Source organism: Antedon bifida, chromosome 7 (genome assembly GCF_963402885.1).
Source record: "Antedon bifida chromosome 7, ecAntBifi1.1, whole genome shotgun sequence".
Taxonomy (NCBI): Eukaryota; Metazoa; Echinodermata; class Crinoidea; order Comatulida; family Antedonidae; genus Antedon; species Antedon bifida.
In genome coordinates, this window is record NC_136232.1 from 15,636,331 (window position 1) to 15,663,478 (window position 27,148).

The 27,148-nt window shown below is 33.4% G+C and overlaps 1 protein-coding gene across 3 annotated transcripts; it reads right to left on the minus strand.

Moving 5' to 3' along the window:
• LOC144849206 (activating signal cointegrator 1 complex subunit 1-like) lies at positions 1-25,232 on the minus strand. 3 transcript variants are annotated; one of them, XM_078706262.1, is made up of 9 exons: positions 25,092-25,225; positions 23,871-23,981; positions 23,157-23,357; positions 20,739-20,917; positions 20,153-20,242; positions 19,589-19,635; positions 18,558-18,677; positions 6,001-6,199; positions 1-3,392 (listed from the first exon to the last, which is right to left on the minus strand). In XM_078706262.1, exons 2-9 carry the CDS (start codon positions 23,977-23,979, stop codon positions 3,279-3,281), a joined length of 1,059 nt encoding a protein of 352 aa, XP_078562388.1. In that variant the 5' UTR covers positions 23,980-23,981; positions 25,092-25,225; the 3' UTR covers positions 1-3,278. The 3 variants fall into 3 exon arrangements, with proteins under 3 accessions (XP_078562388.1, XP_078562386.1, XP_078562387.1); XM_078706260.1 differs by lacking the exon at positions 25,092-25,225 and adding an exon at positions 24,118-24,298; XM_078706261.1 differs by having other exon boundaries at positions 2-3,392; positions 25,121-25,232.
• Between the last annotated feature and the right edge of the window lie 1,916 nt (positions 25,233-27,148).

The window sequence follows — 27,148 nt, forward strand, 5'->3', positions numbered from 1 at the left end:
GTAATATGCATGTGGGTGGCGTGGTCCTCATCAAAGATGACAATGTACCAAGAAACAGTTGGAAACTTGGGTTGGTTGTAAACGTCTTCACCGACGATGATGGTCTCGTTAGGAAAGTTAAGTTGCATCACCAAAGAGGTTACTTGGAGCGGCCAATTCACAAGCTACTGCTACTCTTAGCTAACAACGATTTGAATCTAATAAATAGAGGTCTATCCCCGTCAGGGAGCCTTATAATTTTGTGTAATGACTAAAAAACATATGACTTTGAAATAAAAATGAAAACGTTTATTATTTATTATATTTTATCATTATTCTTTAAAAGTTTAGATTGTATGTTTATGCCAGGATTTAGTATAAAAGTCATCCTGACAAGGGAGCCATGTTGCTACAGTAAAGTTAGTACTGTATTGTTATACACCATGCGGTGTTGTTGGCTTAGTCAGCCGTAAAGTTGTTAATTTGCATAACAAATGTGTCCGCTTATAAAAGGCAACGGAGATGCGGAATCTATGTTAGTAAGTTACTGTTTACCAGTTGGACAAGTGTTACAGTGTATAAAACAGTGTTAATGTAGATTGAAGGTTATAACCGGTGCAAGCAGTGGTATTGTTAAGCCAGCTTGCCGGTAAGCAGTGGTATTGTGTTAAGGCAGCTAAAATAAAACGAACATACCTGATGTTTGTACTGTGGAATTGTTGTTTGTCTACTGCGTTTTAGAAACAGCGACTACTACCAAATTTATTGCGTAACGGCAATAAAAGTCTAATTAGCACTAATTAAGTGCGTTCTTAAGTTAATTTAGCACAGGATTGGTCACTTAAGAATTATGGATCTTGATTCCTGATAGTTAAGTGAACATTTTAGAATTGGTTTGATCGATGTACTCGATATGCTAATTAAATTCAATTTTAGGGATGATTTGGTGGCTCCCCCCTAAAATTGAACAGGACCCGTCACTTAAGAATTGCCATTTCTGGGTCCCATAGGCCATATCTACATACTCCACACCTCAAACCTTTTGTACTCAAATTGCTAATTAAAACCTTCTGGGCTCCCAGACTAAATCACATTCATTAAAGAAAAACTTATATTATTTCATTTTGTTTATTAACATTGTTTACCATTTTTACGTTGCATCATTTTTAAAAGTAGAACAAATTTGCCGTATTTATGTGGCTTTAGTCTTTTTGTTATTTTTTAAAGTTCTTTAAAAAAAAATTTATACCTAATCTTAGTGAAGTGGATGCACCACTCAGAAAAGTTACCAGCAAAGATACAGACTTCTACTGGGACAAGCCCCAACAACAAAGCTTTGACAAGTTACTACAAATGTACAGCACTACACCTGTACTAGCTTACTTCGATCAGCGAAAAGAAGTGACCATACAATGTGATGCAAGCAGCTATGCGCTGGGTGGTGTGCCATTGCAAGAAGGACATCCAGTTGCATACACTTCAAGAGCACTAACTCCAACAGAGTGCAGATATGCACAAATAGAAAAAGAAATGCTGGCAATAGTGCACAGTTGCAAGAAGTTTAATCACTATGTGTTTGGAAACCAAGTAACAATAGAAAGTGACCACAAGCCACTGCAAGCTATATATTCAAAACCAATACTCTCCGCCCTGATGAAACTTCAAAACATGCTGGTAAGACTACAACCGTATGACCTTAATGTAAAATACAGACCAGGCAAAGAAATTGCGATCAGTGACACACTAAGCCGTGCTAACTTACCAGACACAGAACCAGATATCAGAACCGATCACAATTAACATGACAGACTACATAGCAGTATCACCAGTCAGGTATGCTGAATTTCAAAGTTGTACAGACAAAGAACTAAACGAACTGCACAGCATGATCCTCAAAGGATGGCCAGACACAAAAGAAGAGACACCACATGCAATTAGGCAATACTGGACCGCAAGAGATGAACTGTCAGTTGCAGATGGAATAGTATACAAAGGAATGCATATTGTCGTTCCACCAAGCATGAGATCAAACATGCTTAACCAAATACATTCATCCCATCAGGGCATAGTAAAATGCAAACAGCGGGCACACGAATCTCTGTATTGGCCCGATATGAGCGTACAAATGGAAGAATTAGTCAAGGATTGCCAGCTATGCAATACCTATCAAAATCATCAACACACTGAACCACTTAAATCATATAAACTACTGTACCAGAATTACCATGGAATGAAGTAGCAAGTGACCTCTTTGAATTTGAACGACAAGACTACATAATAACCATCGATTACTACTCAAAGTACATCTAAGTAGACAGAAAACTGATAGCGCCACGGTAATAGACAACTTAAAGAAACAATTCAGCACTTCTTCACCATACTACCCACAATCAAAAGGTGAGGTAGAGAGAGCTGTACAGACAGTAAAACAACTATGGAAGAAGAGCAATGACAAAAATCTAGCCTTGCTAGATTACAGAACACCACCACTAGCAAGCTGTAAATTATCACCCGCTCAATTACTAATGGGACGAAGACCACGAAACCTGCTTCCTACAGCCAAAACACTACTATGACAAAAAAAACATGGCAACTCACTTCCAGCTTTGGCACCAGGAGATTCAGTAAGAGTAATACCTCTGCCAGGATAAAAAAAAATGGCAACCAGCAACAGTAATTGTAATCACAATACACCACGATCTTATGTAAAGAAATATCGCAGAAACAGAAAAGAACTTAAAACAGATCTTATCAGCAAACAGATACTTTAAACCAGATCTCACATATGATTATAACACCCATCCAACAACCACCGAGACCAAACCATCATCACTGGAAATAACCATTTCCAAACAGAAAACACCAACCAAGGCTAAACCTGATACCACCGAACCACCAGCTTACATAACCAGAAGCGGATGTACCAGCAAGCCACCTAATCGGTTGGACATGTAAATATTTTGTTTAAAAAAAAAGAAAACTTAAAAAAAAAAAGAACTTTAAAACATAACAAAAGGACCAAAGAAAGAACAAATTGCAAGATATACATTTAATCATAAAATGGAACTTTAAAATATATAATACTGTAAAAGAACTTCGATCGTCGTCATTTGATACGTTATAATGAACACTTGTTGATTTTCAATGTTATTGTTAGATTTAGAATAATTACCCTCAGATACAATTATATGACTGATAGTAATACAATTATGCCTCAGTATTGAGAGTGCTATGAAATTGAAATATGGCCTTTTATGTGTGTACCCTTTTGGACACTTTGTACCCCACCCCCCAGAATGTTAACATAAAGATATAACAGCTTCATTACAATAGTAGTTTGTAGACTTGGTCCCTCTTATTGAAATGTGCATTTCAGCAAGATCACATGTTGACAAATTACAATCACCAAATATCTGCAAATCAACATTATAAATCACATTGTACCATTTGCACTTCTAAATTAATATAGGTGTACACATTTGGAGCATGACCAAAATGTTAAACTTTTACTATTACATTGAAGGCCTTAATTTACAACATTATCTTTAAAGATATATTGTCCCCCCTAAAAAATACATACAATTTGGTGTTGAATATTCCATTTTAATATCTACCTGAAAAAAAAGTAAGTTAAAGCAAAATATACTTATGATTGTCTGTCAGAAATTGGTTTCTGGTTAAAATTAACCATTTCTTTTGACTTTTTATAAGCGAAATGATTATTTTTGTTGTTAACTTTAGTGAAACTGCAAAATGGCCTATTCAACATCTGATTAATATTAATCCTCATTTTTTCATGTTTTTTTTTTCAAAAGTAACATTATTGAAGTATTATGTAAATTCTTATTTGTTTGTTTCTGTTCAGGTTTTTTAAACAAACAGTAGTTTAAAATAAGGTTTCAAATCCTCACTTGTATCTATGGATATCTTATTATTATTATCTTATTAAGTATGTAATTTTATTGGGTTACTAGTGAGACAAGTTATATTATAAAATATGTGTTATAGAATGCATTCACAATCAGTATAAAAATGGAGAAAATACAATAGTTAATTTGATTATGTTTGAAATATTTGTATCCATTTTACATACTTTAAAGACAAACTGTTTTTTATATATTAAAGATGCATTGTCCTCCAAAAACATGAAAAAATGAATATTAATAAATTTATAGGCCATTTTGTAGTTTTGATCAAGTTAATCACTTCCATAGAGATAAAAAACGAAACAAACAATTACTAGATTTGAACTCGTCACTATGGACGAGTTAGGTTATCCGCCGCAAAAACGCCACATGCATGTTATACGTTAGAATATTGCGCACATTATGCCCTTGTGACCTGAAGAAAATAAAATGTTAATGTGCCGCCTATTTTGTGTCTAAGTATATACAGTATGCACTATATATTGTATACATACTACATACAGTGCAGAATAGGTGAAAACAACAGGACCCGCCTTTTTTTCCAATTTTTAACATTATGCAGTCATGAAAAAGGTAAATAGCAATTTTGGAAAGGACTTATCTGAGCAACAACATATCAACATGTTAAAAAAATTTGGAAACATAGAATATGAAAACGTGCTCTTTTAAATGTCAACTATGACGCAAAATAAGAAAATACGACTTTTATAATTGAACTGGCCATATGATGATGTCACAACATCCGATGCGCAAAGTTTGTACATGAATTCGTATCTACAATTTTGAAATTTATTGGAATGATGAAAATAAGTGACCCGAGTTATACACGCTTTTGCACATGATGCGATTGAGATGATGAAATTGCCCTAGACAATATCAAAATATGGGGAAAAAATGGAATACGGATAGGTGGAGATGAGCTCTATTAAATGTGATAAGCTATGGCGAAAGAGACAAAAATCCTCTATTTTATATTCGAGTGGACATATAATGACGTCACAATGTCCGGTTAGCCATATTGATGCATGATCCGATATCTAACTCAACTTCCAGAATATGTAATAAAAATAAACTCCACCATTTAGTTTAGAAACTATGACTGTTTAAAAAAAGGCATAATTTTGAAAACTTTTTGAACTTTTTCATAAAAAACGCAAGAGAATTGTCCAATTTGAAGTGCTCGTATGACGTGATTTTAAGTTGAAATTGTTTAAAAGTTGGTAAAAATTACTAGAGCTGGAAAACCATAATTCACGCGAAAAAAAAATTTTTAGTGCTACATGCACACCGCAAGCGTAAGAATTTGAGCACGCCTGGAAATGTTTACATGCTAAAAATGAGACACGTAGAAAGTTGATTAGAAATTGATTTTTCGCATTTTAAAGTGTTAAACGTGCATGCACGCGAAACATGCCATTTTTTTGCCGCATAATATAAATTACACTTTTCCAAGTTCCAATTCAAATTGCTATATGGTTTTCTGGTACTGGTTCAAATAACCGTCTCTATGAGATCTGGTAGCCATTGACATTGGCATTTGGATGTGAAGTTACTTTTAAATTTATATGAGACTCGAGAGTGACTATATTACCAAATTGCACAGTCAACAACTATAAAACAGTTCATATATACAGTTTAAACATAGCTGGAAATTATAAATTTCTTTTGAAGCAGCCTCCAATGAAGTTGCATCTATAGTAAGTTGACTTTGTTGTACAACTCTATCAAGTACTGATGGTATCTACCGACCACTTCGTTTACTTTGTGTTGTGTAAAAGTAAGAATTTTTGTAGGATCTTCATTTTCTTTTCTAATTACATGTCCGATCCAGTTGAATTGTTGCTTGTAGACTATTCTTCTAGCGGTTGACAATAAATGATTAAATTCAACCAAAATCCCATTGGATGGCACCCCATTGGATGGCATCGAATTCTTTGCTTTAAATTACATTTTCTGTCTGATCCAATTTTTTGGTCAAAGTGAAAAACTATTTGACAATAAAATGTACTATTCAACAAAAATTTTATTTTTTCAGGGGGACAATTTTACGATTTAAATAATCCATAAAATTCTATAAAATAAAACATGATTTTACCTCAAGAATAACCCGTGCATCAAAAGATTTTCTTATCTTCTGGTTCTTACTATAAACTTTTTCATGATTTCCAAGCTCACTATCTCTGTTGAATAAACTATTTATCAATGTTGCATGAATTTTCACATGATCATATTCCCTGACCATGAGGCCTTCGTTAATGAACTGCTCGGCAACACTGTCAACTAGTAACTGCAGTCTGTGGAAATAGGTTTTTAAAAAGAGTATACAAGTTTAATAGAATCTACAATAACTTAGTCCAGTACGAATTTTACCATTGGTCTTAATATGATTTTTGAGAGACATACTTTGGTACATCTGAAAATCCAATTCTTTCGTGATTCTGGTGATGCACTTTCGGGTCACAGGTCAACGACCTATTTTTTCATGTAATTTTACTAATATCTTTATTTTATGGTACAGTATTTGATGAAATGCATCAATTGTTTTGGAATTAGGCTAAATGTAAAACTGATGAATCATACTACACTTTGATTATCATTAAAAGTCATTTGAGTCATTATTTTACAAAATATATCGATAATAATCTAATTTTGTCAATTTTTTGTGTAATATTTAATTTTTTTATTTTAATGAATAACAAATATTTTTGTAACATTTGCTTTAATTTTTTTCAAACAACTTTTAAAAACAGAAATTTAAATTTGTGTTACAATTACAGCTTGTATATGTAAAATACTGATTTTATTCTAACAAAATTGCTACCTCGTAAACTACTTGTAGTAGAATGCTAAATCATACATTAAATGAAATGTTTATATTCATTGTAATGGAACATTAAATCTCAGGTACATGAATTTTAAATATAATATCTGGTTAATTGTACATAAATCAAATATTTGTAATAGAAATCAAGACGAAAAAACATTCCCTTAAAATGGTCAAATACAAAATTTGGCAAAATTCTGCTATAAAAACCATGAAGACTTTTTCAGTAGTTAGGTAGTTTAACCTAATGTAATAACATGTCTTGTGACTCCCTAGAAGGTAAAAAAAGATTGTGGATATACGGTGGATAATTTTTGTTATAGCATGAAAATAAAATTCTGAAGTTGAATAAAAATACTAGAAATGTAAAATTCAAGTTATATTACCTATATTTAGTCATCTGATAACATTTCTTACCACACAGTTTATTTTTCATAGTTTTTTTTAAATGCCTATCTATTTACAAAATTTGTGTACAAAAGAATAGAGATTTTACTGTGTAATTTCAACTATCCCTCACTGATAAGAAAGTGCTTATTTTCAACAAGCTGGTGTAACACAAATAAAATCCCAAAAATTATGAAACATAGGGGAAAGATCATTAAGTATTGGAATAATATGATCAATAGAAATTTTCTGCCCGCACCCGGCCTTTAAGTTATCATAAGTTTAGAAATACTGATTTAATTAAATGAAAGCCAATGGTAATGTTTATATTCATTGTAATGGAGGTCTATGACAAAAACCTCCATTACAATAAATATAAACATTACCATTGGCTTTCATTTAATGTATGATTTAGCATTCTACAACAAGTAGTTTACGAGATAGCATTTTTTGCGATTTTTAACAAAAAATCAGTATTTTCATTCATATCTTTAGAAAATACTTATTTTCATTCATTTTTTATTTACAATAAATGCCATCTCGTGAACTACTTGTCATAGAACGCTAAATCATACATTAAATGAAAGCCAGTGACAATCTTTATATTTATTGTAATGGAGGTTTTTGTGTCAAACCATACCATAAGTCATCCTATAAAGACAAATTAATTAAACATTAATACTGTGGTAGTAGATTACTCTAGTCTCATGTTTATTTCTTTCAATCATACATGTTTTGGAAAATATTTTCCATCTTCAGTGTGTAGTTTTCTAGTTAGATGCATTGATGTGATGTGATGCATTATTTTTATTATTATTACAGCTGACAACGGTCGTAACTTCGCTATAATCGTATTCAAAAACTTCAAAACTAAATTATACAAAGTGATTTAGTGACAACTTTCCCAATTGATATGTTTAAAGTGTCTTTTGAATTTAATTAGTAAGTTGTCCAGTATTTATTGAGTGAACTTGCACTGGTATTTAAATTCCTAATTATCCTTACAGCTGACAGCAGACAAAACATTGGTATAGGCCCAGGCGTATTCAAAACTTTCAAACTAAATACAAGCATGCTGCGACAATTGTTTTCCTTTCTCAATATCGATGTGCAAAGCTTTTTTTAATTCAATTTGTAGGGTAAGAGTGTATTTGCAAAGTTTAGAATTGTGAAAAAACTTTTTAAAAGATTTTATCCTGCGGTTTTCAAATGTTGAAAATGTGAGAGGACTTGTGACAGACTAAATATTAATGCACTATACTAGTTGATAAATATCCGGCACAAAAATATTTGTAAGAGACGCGCTTTTGTACTGACAAGATACTAATTAAATTACTTAAATCAAACATCAATTGTGAAAATTGTTTCATTTAATATCGCTTTTAATATTCTTTTGAATTAAGTAAGTTAATTAGTATGTTGTCCAGTACTAAAGACCTTGTCCCGCATCTTTTACAAATATTTTGTGCAAAATGTAATTCTGTGTATATTGGCGAAACTTGTCGACATTTATCGAGTACATGAATATCTAGTCCATCACAAGTCCTCTCACATTTTCAACATTAAAAAACTGCAGGATACTCTCATAAAAAATCTTGTCACCATTTTTTTCACAATTCTAAACTTTACATATTACATATTACCTCAGCCCTACAAATTAAATTAAAAATAAAATAATAATGAAAATTAAATATAACTAGGTCGTGTCCACAGATGGTTCTCGAATACACAGTAATTTCAGCGTCAAAAAACTGGCGATTTCAAATGTACTTACCACAGGACTATAAATACATTTTCGTTTTCAGAAACGAATAAATAGACACGATGATTAATGTAGTCAACTAAAATTAGCACACTGGGAATTAGGCCTACTTCCAAAGGAGAAACTTGTCTTAAAATGAGTCCAAAAAACTAAAACTGTCCCTGTTATAGTCGATTGAAATAGTAAAGTACATGTAACGATATATTTTTTATAGTTACTAATTAATACAATAAACAGTAACCACATTCACAGTAAGAAAATTTTGATTCAAATGACGACCAAAAATGGTTATTACATACAGTATTTACAATATTGTCAAAGTATTGCAATGCTATATCTCAGTTTTAAGTTTATTCTCAAAGGGCCCATAAATTTACCTACAAACTGGGAGTCTGAGAGATTGGAATGTTCCATTCATCACAAATCAATACATTTGTATAAACGTATATTAAATCTATCAAAATAGTATTTTTTTAAGAAAATCGGCCTGTCTTCAACATTATGATACTGTACTCGAACTGTTAATAATAATAATAACTGGTACTTATAGCGCATTATGCTGAAAGCCTCAATGCGCTTTACAAAGACAGAAAATTTAGAAAAATTACAAATTAAAAAGGTGGGTTTTGAGGAGAGATTTGAAGACACTGGTGGAAGTAGCCTGACGGATTTCAATAGGCAACGCATTCCATAGAGAAACGGATGCCGAAGAAAATGAACGATTTCCATAAAACTTAGTGGAAGGATGAAATATATGGGCAAGAAGAGACTCAGATCTAGATCTCACAGACCGCTTAGAAACATAAGGTTGAATAAGTTCAGAAATGAACTTAGATGAAGAATTATGAAGAGCTTTGAAAACAAAAAGCAGGATCTTGAAGGTAATTCTTTGTGTTACCGGAAGCCAATGAAGCTGTCTCAGCACAGGTGTTCAAACGGTTTTCAGCTATTAAAAACAATTATCGTAGGAGGAGATAGGAAAATGCGAAGCATCCTCGTATTATTGTGTGCAGGTATTTTTTAAGAGGGCATCCATTAGACAGTGTATACTACGGTAGGAAAACATCCCTATTTGGGGCAAACCGTTGAACCTAAATTCGTTTTAATTGTCAATAACTAATTATCTAACTCAATTTAATTAGTAAACAGGGTTACATCTGGTGGTTTAAATCAATACCAAGATTCTAACCAACTTTATATACCATCGAGTAAACATTCTAGAAAAAACGCACGATTTACCGAATTTTGCCCTTACATAAATTTATATATAGAAATGCACACAGAAAAAAGAATTATATGCTATTATCATCTGAAGATCAAGAACATTGTTGTCAGTTTTTCTGTCTGTTTTGTGTCCAAGTATGTAGGCCTACAGTATACACTACTTCATATGGGACTCGCCTTTTATTCCAATTTTTAACATGATGACGTCATCAAAATGAAAGACAAAGATAGCAATTTCGGATGAAAATTGTCTGAAAAACAACATATTAATGTGTAGAAGAAATGTTGATATGTAGAATATAGATGCACGCTCTTTTAAATGTCTTGAACTACAACGCAAAATATGAAAATACGAATTTATAATTCAACCGGCCTTATGATGACGTCACAACATCCAATGCACAAAATTTGTACATGAATTCGTATTTAAAATCCAACAGCTTCCAGAAAACGTTTTAATTATGAGTTTCACTTTCATTCTAAGGAGCTATAACATATTTAAATCTACTGTAATGATGAAAATAAGTGACCCAAGTAAATCATGCTTTTGAACATGATGATGTCATCAAAATTTTAAAAATGGTAAATCATGCGAAATATAATTGATTGACCTAGACCTAGCCCCCGCACCCCCCTGATTTGGAGTCTGTCGGCACATCGCAGTCCGTCGGCAAAACAAGGGTGCCGGGAAAAAAAATAAGTTAGGCAAATAAGAATAAACTGCAGAAAAATTGTTGAAATGTACATACCCGTTTCTCAGAAAGTAAATTTGACAGCCATCATAAAATTTAAATAGAATTACAGCTAAACACAACTTTCAAACCATTTTCCCACGGTATGTAAAATTGCGGTCATGCAACCCAAGTGTTTACATGTATTTCAAGAGCTTTCAGATTTTGGGGATTGCGACGTGATGTAACATCTCAATACTGATCTCACTCTGTTATTGCAACATCACTGTATACTAGTCGAGAGTCCCGGATACCAGTATTGCCAAGATAAAAAAACCAAGCAGAAAACCTATGCGAACAAAGTTACAATGTTGTGTTTGCAACGCCATGTTTGACGATGATTATCGTACTATACATATCATATAAATTACATCAAGAGAAAGAAATATTGAATTAGCAGATAGAACGCCCAAAAAGTTCAACCTCAACTGCGCCATCGGCAGCAAGTGCGAATGCTTCGCCCCAAACCCCCGCCAACCGACCGAGCCAGCAATACTTCCAGGAGTCGAATTTGAAGAAACCGCTGTCATTACAACAGTAGATACAGCTACAGAAGGTACAGCAAAATTAACCAACTGGTTTTGCGGCCAAATATTACTGTTATTAGAGTAGTTGTTATTATACTAATAAAATGAAGTGCTTGTCTGGGTAATTTGTGTTTAAATAAATTAAATTAGGTCTATATGAAATAGGCCTTTGAATTACTATTTACACGATAGAATTTATAATCATCCTAAGCAAAGTACATGTATATATAAGTATTTGTGAACGCTCCTTTGTACAATTCATTTCTTTTTTTAATAAGTTTTAAAAACCTAAATAAATTATATATCTTAAAACTACTATTTCAGAAACACCCTTAAACTTAAAGTTAGAACTTTATAATTCTTAGCATTGTGTATAGTCTACAATAAGTCTACATACTTTTAAGGTACATATTTGTCAAGTTGATATTTATTTGCTATTAAATTTGTACAATAAAGATAACCAAGTTGAAGTTTATCATTATTTAACATAATTATTAAAAAGACACCTCTTCCTTGTTATTAGTTTGTGTTTTATGTTGCAGAAGCCAGAAATTCGCAATATTATGGAATTGTTGAACATGAGATCGGCAGTGAGAGTACACAAGAAAGCATGCAGCTTTCATCATCTTCTGAATCTGACACAATTGAAACTAAAGACATGTCTATTGATATGTCTAAGCTAGCTGAAGCTAGTCTTCACAGCCTGATGTACCGGTAGCGGAAAGTGTACAAAGTTCAATTAATTGGACAGAAATGCAACCTAATGATCCTGCACATCGGACCAATTTAGTGTATTAAACAGAAACATCAAAGCTGCAAATGTGTCACATGGGTCCGCGTCAATATAAGCTACTTATCGAACGAAAAAACAACATAATAGAATGCGTTCCTTCCAGAATACATGGTACACACGTCAACTACCATTAGGAAAGGTCACCAGAGATTGGCTAGAATACTCTCCAGCAAAGGATGCTATGTTTTGTTTTGCATGCTCTGTGTTTGGAGGAACCAAATTGAGTAGTGCGGCAGTTAATTGGATGGTGTGTCCAACTGGAAGAAGGGATTAGAAAAAAGTGCAAAGCATGAACATTCAAAGCCTCATCTTGCAGCTGCCATTGCTTGGAAGATATTTGTAGCCAAAGGAAACATTTCTGAACAACTAGATGAACAAGCCAAGTTGCAGAAACAAAAGGAAATTGAGCAAAACCGTGCAATTCTCACTAGATTGCTAGATATTGCTTTTTTCCTGGCAAAGCAAAATCTGCCTTTCCGCGAACATGACGAAAGCGAAGAATCATTAAACAGAGGGAACTTTCTTGAATTAGTTGAATTACTAGCGAAATACGACCCTGTACTGCAGAATCACGTCAAGGAAGCGAAAAGAAATGAGCGATACTTTTCTCCTATAATACAGAATTACTTCATTGCAGCACTGTACTGTACGGAAGCACATCATAGATCATATAATTAAGGCCGACTGTTACAGCATAATCATGGATGAAACTTCCGACTGTGCCCGTGTTGAGTAAGTCTTGTTTGTTCTTATAGGTATGCCCTTGAAGTAAAAACATATGCGTCGTTTCTCAAGTTCCAAAATGTTGAATCTCTGACTGCTGAAGCGTTATTCAAATGTCTATGTAAGACGTTAAAGACATGGGGACTTGTATCAAGAGGTCAGGGGTATGATGGAGCTAGTAACATGTCAGGCAGGTATAATGGCTTGAAAACTAAAGTCTTGAATGAAAATCCTAAAGCTTTGTATGTACATTGCAGTAATCACTGCCTTAATCTAGTCCTTGTGGGTGCCTTTAAATCCAATATCCTATGCAAGAACTTTTTCGGTAAAGTAGAACGAGTGTATGTATTTATCGAATCTAGTCTAAAACGAGATTCTATCTTTGTCAGATGTCAAAAAGAGCGAAACATAGAGCATCCATCATCCCTGAAGAGACTTTCAGAAACCAGGTGGGCTAGTCACTGCGACTCCCTAAGGACAATTGAAAAAACTCTACCAGCATTGTTAGACGCTTTGGAGGAAATTTCAGGAGAGGAACATGACAGCAAAATTGTGTCGAATGCAATTGGTCTTTTGGAAAGTGTGTCAACGTTTGACTTCATTGTAGCTATTACAGTCTTCAAAGACATCCTTGAGACAATTCGTGTGGCTTCTGATGCATTGTAGTGGGAAAGCCACTTCGTGTTTTGTTAAATCGTGTAAAATCGACTTATACTTCCGTATTGATGATTTTGAAGCGCCACCTACCGTTGAAAACTGAAACCACGATTTTGCATCGCCTAGCAAATAAGTGCTGCTTTAATAATAATATTTATTTGGAACAACACTTTTTTAACAGTGGCACACATACGTAGATGGTGTGTCCATACCAATTACAAAATTTAATACAAAAACAATGGAAAACTAGAATTTAATTCGTCACTTTGACGAATTATAGGTGATCATTTTTATCATTTTACTGAAATTAATATTTTTTAAACATGCACGTACGTTAACATACGATCGGAAAATGTTGATGTATGCCATCCTATTATATGCTTATAGTGCTGAGTTGTGCCTATATGCCATATACAATATGTACAGTATATACTGTATATCTATATACAGTGTAGCATAGGTGAAATTACGAGACACACATGTTCTAATTCTTTGGCATGATGACGTTATCAAACTAAACTTTAAGATGACAATTTCGAAAGATAATTAATTGAGCAAAAAAATATAAGATTTGGAAAAAAATTTGGCACGTAGAAGCGCTGTGCGCGCTCTTTGAATTGTGTATAACTTTGACGAAAAATATGGAAAAACTACTTTTTCACTTCAACTGGCCATATGTTAACGTCACAACATCCGATAGGCTTAATTTTTATATGAATTAATATCTACATTTCATCAGCTGTCATAATAAATTATAATCATCAAGGTAACCTTTAATTCTGAAGAGCTGTACGATATTCAAATTTACTGCGAAGGTGAAATTACACGGCCTACGTTATTCAAGTTTTTACGCGTGATGACGTCATTAAAATGAAGATAGTGTCAACTCATGATAAAGATAATTAATTAAGCAAGCACATACTGAAAGTTGTGCGAAATTCGAGCACACATAACCAAGATGCGCTCTGTTGAATGTGATAATCTACACAAAAAGATAACAAATCCTAATTTTTAAATTCAAGTGGCCATTTGATGACGTCAAAACATTTTGTACGTAAAATGTGTACATGAATTCATATCTACAACTCAATGGCTTCCAGAATAAGTTAAAAAAATCGGGGGTCATCTTGCATTCTGAAGAATTATTTTCATTTTAAAAAAGACCTATTTTTCACCATTTTCAGAACTTTTGTAAAATTAATGTGCGCATTTTGTCATTTTTAACATGCTCGTATAGCGTTATTTTAAGTCGGAACTGACTCAAATTTGGTGAATGTACTAAAGATGGTGAGTAGAATGAGATTTGTAAAAAAAATTCATATTTTTTACGCTTTTTAAGTATCGCGCGCGCAAAAACGCATTTTTGCGCAGTAATTTTTTGAAACACGCAAATGGCCTAATTCATGCTCTAAATTGATCAAAACTTAATTTTGAGCGTTTTAAATTTTTAACGCGCGATATCACGCGCATGAACCTACGTGCGCGTGCGTTTTTATTTGCTAATATTTTTACCCTTGATCTGAAGTTTACGTGTAGTGAATTTCATTAATGTAAGATAATGAATTATGGAGATATGATTGATAATGTGATTTCGCAAAATGGCGTATAAATGTAGTCACGGATGAGTGATCACGTTGGAAAGCTTATTAGGATTAAGTTATATTATTTGAAAGATATTCTGAAATTTTTGTAATCATTGACATTAAACTTTTTGAGATAATTGTTACACAAAATAGTGTACAGAAACAATAAAAAGAAAAAAAACTAGAACTTAAACTCGTCACTTGAGGACGAGTTTGGTTATCCGCCCGCAACAAAACGTATCTTGCGCATTCAAGTACTTTTCAGTTGTGACTTTCCCAAAAAGTAGCCTATTCAAAATTAAAACTGCCCTTTCAGTGTAATAACTAAACAAACCCTTTTATTTTATTGGTTTCCCGTGATGGGATTCGAACCCGGTACCTCTGATACCAAAGTCGGTTGCACTACACATCGAGCCATTTAAGCACCTGCTGAAGAAAATCCGAAGAAAGAGTCCTCGTTCATTCGGTATTTCGTAAACCCCCTCGATGCAAGTTGATTATTACATATCGAACTTAAATCATAATTTTTACTATGATGACATCTTCAAAAATTTTAAACAGTGACATATTATGAAAGTGCATACTTTCAAGTTTTATATATTAACATGTAAAGAAAAAAGATAAACGTTATGTTTATTGTTTTGATCTTTGAATATGTTTATGTTTGTTTAATGATAATTATTTCAAAAATTACATTTAATATGCAAGTAATGTAGCCATCAAACACGTTTTAACATTCAAGACTATAATAAATCAGACCTATGATTCATACACTGCAAGAAAATAAAATAAAAAGTGGGGGTAACCTTGCATTCTGATGAACTGTATCACTTTTAAAAGTAGACATATTTTGCAACATTTTCACAACTTGTTGACGTTTTCGTGCGCAACCAGTCATGTTTAACGTGCTCGTAGAACGCCATTTCAAGTTAAATAGTGAATAAAATAACATAAAATTGTTAACACAAGTTTGAAAAACACAATTTATGTAAAAGAAAAGCTTATACGCGTTCCCTGCGCCGTGCGCGCGTAAAAATGTGCGCACCAGTGGCAATTTTGTAAACGCTTAAAATGACCTGAAACGTGCTCTAATTTAATCAGACATTGATTTGAAGCATTTTAAAATTTCAAACGCCGTTTACGCACGCACTTTCTAATGTTACAAAATTCGGTAGGGATAAAAAAGTTAACAATTGATGTGAAGCAAACGTGGCTGAAAATTACGTTAAAAATATTTGTCTGTTTCAAAGTTATGATCAATTTAAGATTTTCAGAAAATCGCGCGTAACTTACGATACGCCCCTCTGACAGGGTCCAAAAGCTTGGCTGAACAACTTCAGTAAAATGTCTAAATGCTGAACAAGTTACAACATATTATGTTTACACGTTGAAGAGAAACAGCGTGCACAAAATAAGAAGAGTAAAATATTTCAAACGCAATTTACGCGAAAACTTTCTAATCTCCAAAAATTTGTTAAACATTCCAAAAGTTAGCCATTGATGTGAAGAAAACGAGGCTGAAAATTTCGTTAAAAAATATTTATCGGTTTCGAAGTTATGACCGATTTAAGATTTTCAGAAAATCGCGCGTAACTTACGCTACGCGGATCTGACATCGTCAAAAAGCTTGGCAGAACATCATCAGTTAAATGTCTATATGTTGACGAAGTTACAACATGTTATGTTAACACGTTAAAGAGAAAACGCGTGCACAAAATCCGAGAAAGAAAGAAGAATAATAAAAAAAAAAAGTAACACTACAATAACAAAGGTTATCCGCTTGAGGCGGATAACCAATAATAAAGATTTTATACAATAACAATAGGTGATCATTTTATTCTAAATGATCACCTAATAAAAACTGAAACTAAAACATTTTTCATATTTGAAAAAACGACTCGATGCTATTACAAAACTTATTTTTGTTGTCTATTTTCTGAATAGTCGGAGGTGCATCCCACAGAATTAAAAAAAATATATCAATTGTTTTATCAAGAATAATATTAGTTTAATCGAGTATGAGATATTTCTATCCTGTTCAAAATTTATTGGTATATTCTCAGACCTCAAAAGGTAGGTACATTTTCTAGCTGTGAGTGTAGTTTCGGCGACGCGAGACATGTGTGTTAGTATAGGCGATATGGAGACCTGTGTTGTATTGTGTTGATATGCTGATCCGATAGTCGTTAAGTTGTACTGTATACGAGTATCATTGGTCCTGGCCGGCCTAGCCTGGTGATCTGATCCCCCAAAAATTCCTTTTTTTCTATCAGTATTGTTAATTTATTATTATTTTATTTTTCATTTATTATTTGATTTAGTAAGCTGAATAGATGCCTAGGCTACAGGTAGTATTACTAGTAGGCCGAGATTATATAAATAATAAAAGTAATACTGTAATTTAATAATAAAATACAGCCCCCATTTTAGGCCATCATATAATATTATAATGATATAATACAACCAGACATTAAAATATATATATATTTTAAATAACATTTATTTGTGACTTCAAATAGAGAGTGAAGTAAAAAGATGACATCGGTACCTACTGACATTACTTTTCACCCAAACTATACTTTAATAATTTAAAACAAAATGTTGAATTACAAATATATGTATATTATATTGCAGAGGATTCATATAGGCGAATTACAATACAAATGTTTTATGTTGAATGCAAACCTACTACACAATACTCTGTAAATTATGTTATTGAATTTTTATTGTTAATGTTAGGCCTACCGGTATATTATATTTTATAAATACTGTATTAATTATCAAATATTATACAGTACAGTAGTTTGTAAATATGTTTTTACTAAAAAAAATGAATAAATAATTTGTTATTCAAAATAATTACTTGTTTGTTTGTTTTTAAGCAAGTATATTACAGCAGTTCTTGTTAGCCGCTTATTTCAGGTCATATTATTAATATTAGCTAGGACCGACATGCCCGATCACGATGTCACTAAGTGACTTTCACAATATTAGGCTGGGAGATGAGTCTAAAATATGGGAGTCTCCTGGCCAAAAACAGGCGATTCGTATACTTTCATTAAATAACTCTTGAAAAACAAATTTAATAAACGACCCCTTCTGTTGAAGCTTATTGAATGCAGTATTACAAATATATAAGAATCTAAAAAAAATGTTTTCAACAATACTCTGATTTTGAGATGGACTGCCTCATACTGAAAAATTGGGGTAAAAATAATTTTTCGAAAATCGAAAGTTAATATTTTTAATAAAATGGTCAATTTATCAATTCAACTCGACAATGTGTAGATTAATAAATTGACAGAAGGATTATTGTCATGTGGAGGAAAAATTATTTTTGTGATTTTATGTAAATATGTTTGGACTGATACTGGAAAGTATCAACATTAAATTGTTACAAAATGCATCTACACCAAAAAAAAAAAAATAAAAATAGCATACTTGTTGGAATTATCAGTTGGCTGTACCTTACAGTAAAGAACATCAACTTCTGCAGGATCATCATTCATATACTCTAAGCCAGACAGTGATACCTTTAGTGGTTCACCATGCAATATAGCACTGCAACCAAAATAAAGTATTTGAAAATATTTGAATTATACAGTATTCACCTTAGTAAACACCTAAAAGCTAAAGGCTACATTAATCTACAGCCTATTGAATAATGTTTTGATCATGCATGTTTTTTATGTGCCCAATAATAATAATAGTGTATAGCTAGGCTGCGGTTTCATTAAAATCCTATATAATGATAAGATAAATGAATCTCCCTATATAATTGAGTACCTATTGGTTTTGCTTTAGGACTGGCAAAGTGTGATATGTCAAACCAGTCCCAGTTTTATTATTTAAATAAATGCATGGAAAAATGAATGAAAGATTTTATATTTGAGTTTTATTCTATTAGTCTTGTCTCTCCTAAAGCTAAAAGTTCGGTTAAGTTTTCTCTGAGGAAATATTATATCGCCGCCATCGCTAAGAGAAAGAAGCTAATTTGGGGTAACACTACCTCACAGGCGTTTGTTGCGTCGCAAAGCATTATGGGTTTAAAGGAAGTACAAATATATTCTGAATATTCATACATGATAATGTTTAATACAAGGAGGATATAAAAAAACAATTTCTCAGAATATCTATTACAATTAACACTCCTCAGCTTAAGCAAAAATATAACAAATATTGATAAATGCCAACAATGGTTTTTAGTAATTTTGCAAATTTTTGGCTTTGATTTAATATTAATTATTCAATCACAACATTGATGACTTTTACTTCAAAAAACATTTTTTTTTTATAATTTATTTTTATCATTGGTGGAGGTCGGAACTCTTTTTATACTTGTTGTATAAATATGGAGGAATAAAGGTGATAATTGAATTGATATTAAGAAGAATGTATGTGACAACCTCATTATATCTGCCAAATTTAATAAGATTTTTAGGGACCTACTATTTTAAAAATTAACATACTACCTTATAATGCTGGTTCTACACTTTTCAAGTAAGTTGATAGCTTTATCCTACAATAGAAAACAATACCATTTTTTGTTCAGATTTAAGAGAATTGGATCTAAAAGCCTATGCTCCTTAAAACATTTAAACAGATTACGTTACAACTCTGTTGATCCTCGTAACTTTAACAATCGACAATGAAAAATGTCCGGAAACCCTTACAGTGCGAGCGTTGACTTGACTGTCCCCCAAACATATTATACTACTTTAAATTGCGAGCGGTGACTGTAATCACCCAGGGCAATATGCTTTTTCAAATACCATTTCGTTGTATTTCTATGTCATTGAAATAGCCTACTGACCTTTTGGAAATTAAAAAAAATCTATCAACTAACTAACTTTTGTTATACAAGAAGATATTTGTGCATATATACGCGATTTAATATTAGTGAACTTTAGCAGTGTAAGGGTTAAGATTAGAAACCGTTACTGAAATTTGATAAGTAACATTTGTACAGAAATAATGTAAAAATCTTCTTTTGTATTTGTATACTGTATTACAGTAATATGTATAACAATACTTACCACTTCATGTTTATTCATTAGCACCATAGTTCCTAGTGTCAGATGAAGATGTTGTGACTTCTGAAACATTGTTTCATGTAATCCTTCAGACTTTAAGAAAATAAAAACAAACTAGATTTTAATTTGTGACTTTAATGAATTATAGGTGATCTTTGTGGTAGAGAAGATCATTTTCATAGGAAGGAAGATCACATAATTAAGAAAGTTTTTAATAACGTTTTCCCTGGTATTACAAAGCAGACAGATGTAATGAATATAATGGGTAAGATTGAGACATTCACAACACACAATACACACACAGTAAGACAATAAGGACTATTATTATTATTAATTTGAAATTCATATAGTCCATACCTGGCAACCTATAAAAATGCAACAAGCCCATTTTTCAAGTGGGGCTTTAAAGGCACATTTCATTGAATTGAATCTGATTGAAAAACTGCATAATTAATTGAATAAAGTTTAAATTAGTACTATAGGTGTTTTAGAAACCAAATTTTTGAATAAAGCCTGAATGTTCTATTCTAATAGAACAATACATCTTTCAAGATTGTTTTCATTAATACTACACCAAGTAAATTGTTACCTGAGAACATGTTTTCAGAACATCAGTTTTAAATTTGTTGACAGCTTCAGTAATCTTTGGAGTGATAAGTGGTATAGAGAGAAAATGTGTGAATGGTTGTCTTCGACGAGCAGATTCTACCAGCAAATTAATTCGATCTCTTGCTGCAGCAACATTCTTTTTTACCTCTGATTTGATTGCTAGGATGCCAACAGAAAAAAATTTACATTAAAAAATTTGATGAAATACCTGAATTCACGTATTTAGAAAAAAAGTTTATTTCTAAGTTGTCTTTTATTATTGTGTTATTATTTAAATAAGGTAATGTTGGAAAACAATTTCTTTTCATTGAATTCTGGTGGCCTTTTGTACATACATAAAGAAAAATAAATTAAATTTTGCACAATTTTGTCAATGTTTTGTCAACCAAAAGATTTTGGAAATTGTACAAACTGTTATGAATTGGGAGTAACTTCTAACAGTTGATTGGTCAGGATAGGAGTAAAAAGACGATGTAGAGGGCAGCAGGAAACAGAGGGTGAGATAGCAGGAGCAGTACAGAGTAGATATGTGAAGCCAGACGAGAAGTGATATTAGAGATAGAGATAAGAATAAAACAATCATTTTCATTGAATAAAGGAGTTGAGAAGTTCATGAGACGTGAGTAGTATTGTAGTTTTATTTTGTTGTTTCATTATTTATAAGAGGAAACAGTAAAACAGTGAAGCCCTGTAAAAGATAAGCCGGGAGTCACATTATTTAGATGGTGGTTACAGAGTTAGTCAGTGGTTACGCTTACGGTTATGGTTACAGTAGTTACAGAGTTAGCCAGTGGTTATGGTTAGATTGAGAATACTTGATTCACTGGTGCTTACAGAGTTAGCCAGTGGTTACGTTTAGACTGAGGACCTTGATTCATTGGTAGTTACATACAGTAGTAAGCCAGTGATTATTCTTAGACTGAGAATACTTGATTCATTGGTAGTTACATAGTAAGCCAGTGATTATGCTTAGACTGAGAATACTTGATTCACTGGTAGTTACATAGTTAGCCGGTGGTTACGCTTAGACTGAGGATACTTGATCCACTGGTGGTTAAAGCGTTAGTCAGTGGTTACGCTTAGGGTTAGGGTTACAGTAGTTACAGAGTTAGCCAGTGGTTATGCTTAGATTGAGAATACTTGATTCACTGGTGCTTACAGAGTTAGCCAGTGGTTACGTTTAGACTGAGGATACTTGATTTATTGGTAGTTACATAGTAAGCCAGTGATTATTCTTAGACTGAGAATACTTGATTCACTGGTAGTTACATAGCCGGTGGTTATGCTTAGACCGAGAATACTTGATCCACTGGTGGTTACAGAGTTAGTCAGTGGTTACGCTATAGACTGAGGGTACTTGATCCACTGGTGGTTAAAGCGTTAGCCGGTGGTTATGCTTAGACTGATGATACGTGATTCACTGGTGGTTACAGAGTTAGCCGGCGGTTACGCTTAGATTGAGGATACTTGATTCACTTGTGGTTACAGAGTTAGCCGGTGGTTATGCTTAGACTGAGGATACTTGATTCACTGGTGATTACAGAGTTAGCCGGTGGTTACACTTAGACTGAGGGTTACTTGATCACTGGTGGTTACAGATAAGTAACCCTCAGTCAAAGCGTAACCACCGGAAACTCTGTAACCACCAGTCCTCAGTCAAGGTGCAACTACCGGCTAACTGTGTAACCACCAGTAGATAAGTAATCCTCAATAAGCCTCTTTCCCAGCCACTGTCCACATAACAGCATATTCAACCTTCTCAGGCGAAACACATCGCCTTCATTCCCCAGCTGCCCACATAGCACTGTGTCCATTTATCTTGCTATATGCACCTGCTGCACCAATCCCCTACAAAAACCAGCTTCTCTACTCCATATCCAGGCTTAATATAACTCTTGCATCACACAAAAAACGACTAGCCTAGTCCCTACTGTACTCACAACCTTCTATTCTCCTGTCCTGCTCTCCTTGTTCTTCCCAAACTTCTCCTCAGCCCTGCTCCCAACCAATTCCGTAACAAATTGGCTATAGTCTACCTCTTGTTCTGCTAGGATTTTATCAAACAGTTCGCAATCTTTGATCATCGGTTGCGGTGTTAAAATCCCTAAAAACTAATACGACTATGTTGAACATTTTTATACCAACTGCAGGCATGCGGATCCAACAAAACTGGATATAATTTCTGTTATGATTACTTTTTTGGGCACCGATTTATTAAGCCTGAGGGAATTGAGATTGGAATGTTCCATTCACAGCCGTCAAGCAATATATTTGTACCGAAAGTATGTACCAACTTTATATACCATCGAGTAAAAATTCTAAAATATAGGGGAGATTTACCAAAATTTGTCCTTACATAAATTTATATATAGATTGAATGAGTTGCTGTTTGACCTACTTATTACTTCGTTTGCTTGGCCCTTTGGAATGATGATGTTTGCACCAGTTTCTGTTTCAATCCTCTTTCTTGTTTCTCCTTTTTTTCCAATGATATAACCATAAAAAGCACTTGGTACATTTATTTGTATTTGGTATCCTTGTTCAATGAGTTTTATGTCATCAATTACACAAGGTCCATCATCACATGTAAACTCATCCTCTGAATAGGAAAGAATACTCATAATCAAAAATTATGTGAACTGTCTACAGGAAGGTGTAATTAGGAATTTGATAATATGGTTCTGGTAATGTTTTCATTTTTGTTCTGTTATTTCACAAAACATGACTCTCTGCTCATCCAAATGAACTACAATTTGTGACATTCACAAAAATGTAAATCTAAATGTAGGCTTAACAATGGCATGTTCAACTTTCAGTTGATGCAAAAAGATGAATTCATCAAGATCGATTGATTGAAATCTAGTGTTGAAAAAGATGAGAATTTACAAAAATGCCCAGCCTAATACATTATGTTTCTCGTCAGCACTTCAATTTAGGTACATATCATGCAGAGTCAAGTTTTATGAAAATATCAACAAAAACAGATATAATTGTTTACATGGATCAAGGTCATCAAAGAAAAAAGGAAACATGCAGGCACAAATTTCAAACATTTATGGCTGACAAAAACCGTGGTATCTATCAGTATTTCCCATGGCCTGTTCTCATTTACCTATATAAGGGGCTTGTTCAGATTCATTGCATCCACGACTTTCAGATGTTAGTATTTTTCGATAGAATCTACCACCTACATTTACAATGGGCGGTTTTAACACATCCATTGCTGAAAAAAAAACCAAATTGAATCATTCATAATATAGGCCAAACTGTTGGTGTATACTATAATTTTCTGATGCCAGTAATTTTAACTCAAACTCATGCCACACTTATCTCAAAACAAAACAAGAAATATTTCTTACAAAAAACGCTGCTCGACTTTTTGATTAACATTTTTAATCATTGTTCTTTCTTAAAATATAATGATTTTTGTTTAAAAACAATCAGTAGTAAACATTTTGTGTAAATATAGTCTACTGTAGAAAACAAAAATAAAATCATAAACTAAACTACAGTATATGTACATATTCCAGGGTAGTAGCATTAACTTCCTAATCACACACATACAGGATCCAGTCAAGTCGCACCATCGCAAAGTCGCCCCATCACAAAGTCGCCCCATCACAAAATTGCCACGGCACAGCCGCCCATCGCAAAGTCGCCCCATCGCAAAGTCTTTTTCAAAGTTTCATTTCGGTATGAAGCGGCGCCGCTAGTAGCACGCTGTTTAATCATATCAGTTGCGGTGGATATCGATCGCGTTGTTACTTTTGTCGCCCTAAATGTCATATACATTATAATGTTTATCCGAGTGACTCCGGCGGGGTTTCCCCTCTTCTTCAGATTGTGCGTTGTGTAGTGCGACAACGGCGGAGTAATTACATGGGTTTCCCTCTGGTGGTAAACTAGCGCGTTAGTGCGACCGCGGAGTGATTAGTCGGGGGCTTCCTCTCCGCGGATGGATGGGAGCGTGCCGATCGTGTAACCTGAGACTACATGGCGGGACTTCCCATTTTCCGTGTTATTTTGTGTATCATTGCAATATTTTACGCACTGTTTTAACGTTTTGGGGCGACTTTGCAATCCAATGGGCTGACTTTGTGTTTGGGCAACTTTGCGATGGGGCGACTTTGCGATGGGCTGACTTTGCGATGGGGCGACTTTGTAAGGGCCGATTTTATATGGGCCGACTTGACTAGCATCCACACATACTACTAGGCCTACTACAGTAGTTGTACTTTACTAATACTAGAGTAGTAAGTAGGCCTAGGCCTACTACTACCTAAAGGATATGATAACGAAGCAACATTAGTTAAGCTAGGCCTACTACGCATACCGATGCAACATTAGAAGTTAATAGCGTACATTGCCTGTTAATATTTTGTATCAATATTAAAATAAAGAAAGAATTATGAAATATAGGCCTAGGGTCCAAAACATCGCAGAAAGTAATCGTTTTCAGCCACGAACCACGAACGAAGTCACGAAGTAAATAAATTGCGCCCTCAGTAGGCAATTGTATGAACTTGTATCAACATTGTAAAATTCAATCAAATTAATATGATATTACATGTTTATTAAATAAAAAGAGTGTTTATTTAACCTCATTCAAAGAATTTCAATACATTATTTTCCTGACGTGCTTTGGACATTTGGTGGAAAAAATTGCAATAAATGATTTATGCACTTATTTGATAAATAAAAATACTATAAACGTCTTGTAAAACAGTCTCTAAAATCGGACAACAGAAAATCTGTATTTAAAAGAGAAAAGTATCGAACTTTGTTTTGTTTTCTTGCGCGATGTGTTCAAATTATACCCTTAAACGTGGACATTTCAAAACTCTAAACAATATTTAAACTTCTAATTTCATCGTTTTAACGAATTTTTTGGGGTTAAAATGGCTGTGCTAAAAGCAATAGGCCTTCTGTGCGGTGGTGTTTAGGGTGACAGTGGCGTCAAATGAAATCGGTCGCGCTTGAAATCGGTCGCGATAAAATCAACATCCGGAATTTGTATGTAGCGCCGCTAGATACGCTTTTTGTCATATTAGTTACGTTTGATATCGGTCGCGTTTTATTTTGGACGCACTAGATACATTTTTAATGAAACGCTAATTATGTTTTTAGTTAATTTTGAACATATAATTTCTAATAATGCTATTGACATTTTTCTTAACTCGATCGTTATTATTTTTTAAGTACATTAAATATAAATATTTACCTCATTATTTATAAATAATTTGTGTTTTCATTTTATCTTACAGGTGTCAAAGAATTGCGTATTTTTTAAGCACAGATAATTACGAAACTCGTTCTATACCTGCAAGTGGATACCAGCTCAATAAGGTTTAAGCAATAAAGGAAGATAATGCATGACGATGATTTTTACGTTTGATATCCGCCACTCTGACGTGAGCATGGTTTTAGGATAATAATGCCGTTATAAATCAATCTACCGGGCCTATACAGTAGGACTATGATGTACAATGATAGATGTGAGAATAATAATGAATGGACAATAAAGGTGGACACGATTCTCAGAGAGGTAATCTGCACTGATATTTAAACATTTAGATTTACGAACGGCGTATGGATGTGAGACACTGAGTTGTACTTTATTTACATTAAATAATTATTATAAATGAAGAAATAAAAGATATTCAAATTAAAAACTATAGTATCGCCGACGTATATACGTAAATTATATACATCGTTTCACAAAAACACGTGCAGGAGGCCTATATACGTTTCAAACGTATGGTTATTAGTAATATAGTACGTCATCTTTACCTGGCCATGGACAACGATCGTACGTGTTTTATCCACATGATTTTTACACACTAGTGCCTGTTTTTTTTAGAAAGGGGAATCCCCGTTGGCAAAATAACGTGCTCTCTTAAATTGGTCGACTGAATATTCAATCGATACGGTTGATTTTTCAACTTTTGGCCGACAGTGATTAGGGACAAATCGGATCGATTGAAATAACGATTGAGGAAGTTTCAATCAATTCAAAGATTGAAATATTTCAAATTAAGAAGATTGGAAAAATTATTTTTCAACCAAAATCGATTGACCTTTTGTTTGAATACAATGCTTAAAAAAGAAACGTTTCTTATATATTTTCTATTTTGATTTTATTGAACATAACAAATAACAGTACACTACTATAGTCAAGATACTTTTCCCCTATGTGCATTTCTCCAAGGAGACGTTAGCTAACTAGCTCTTCAACGCCTTTTGTTAAAATATCGGATTTTGCTAGAATTTTGCTTTAAAAAGGATATATACAGGGTGCATTACCCTCAAATAAAGCCTAAGGTAAAAAAGCATATGATTTTTTTAGTGGTTAACTCGTTGGCTTACTGTTATGTACGTATAGTTCCAAGT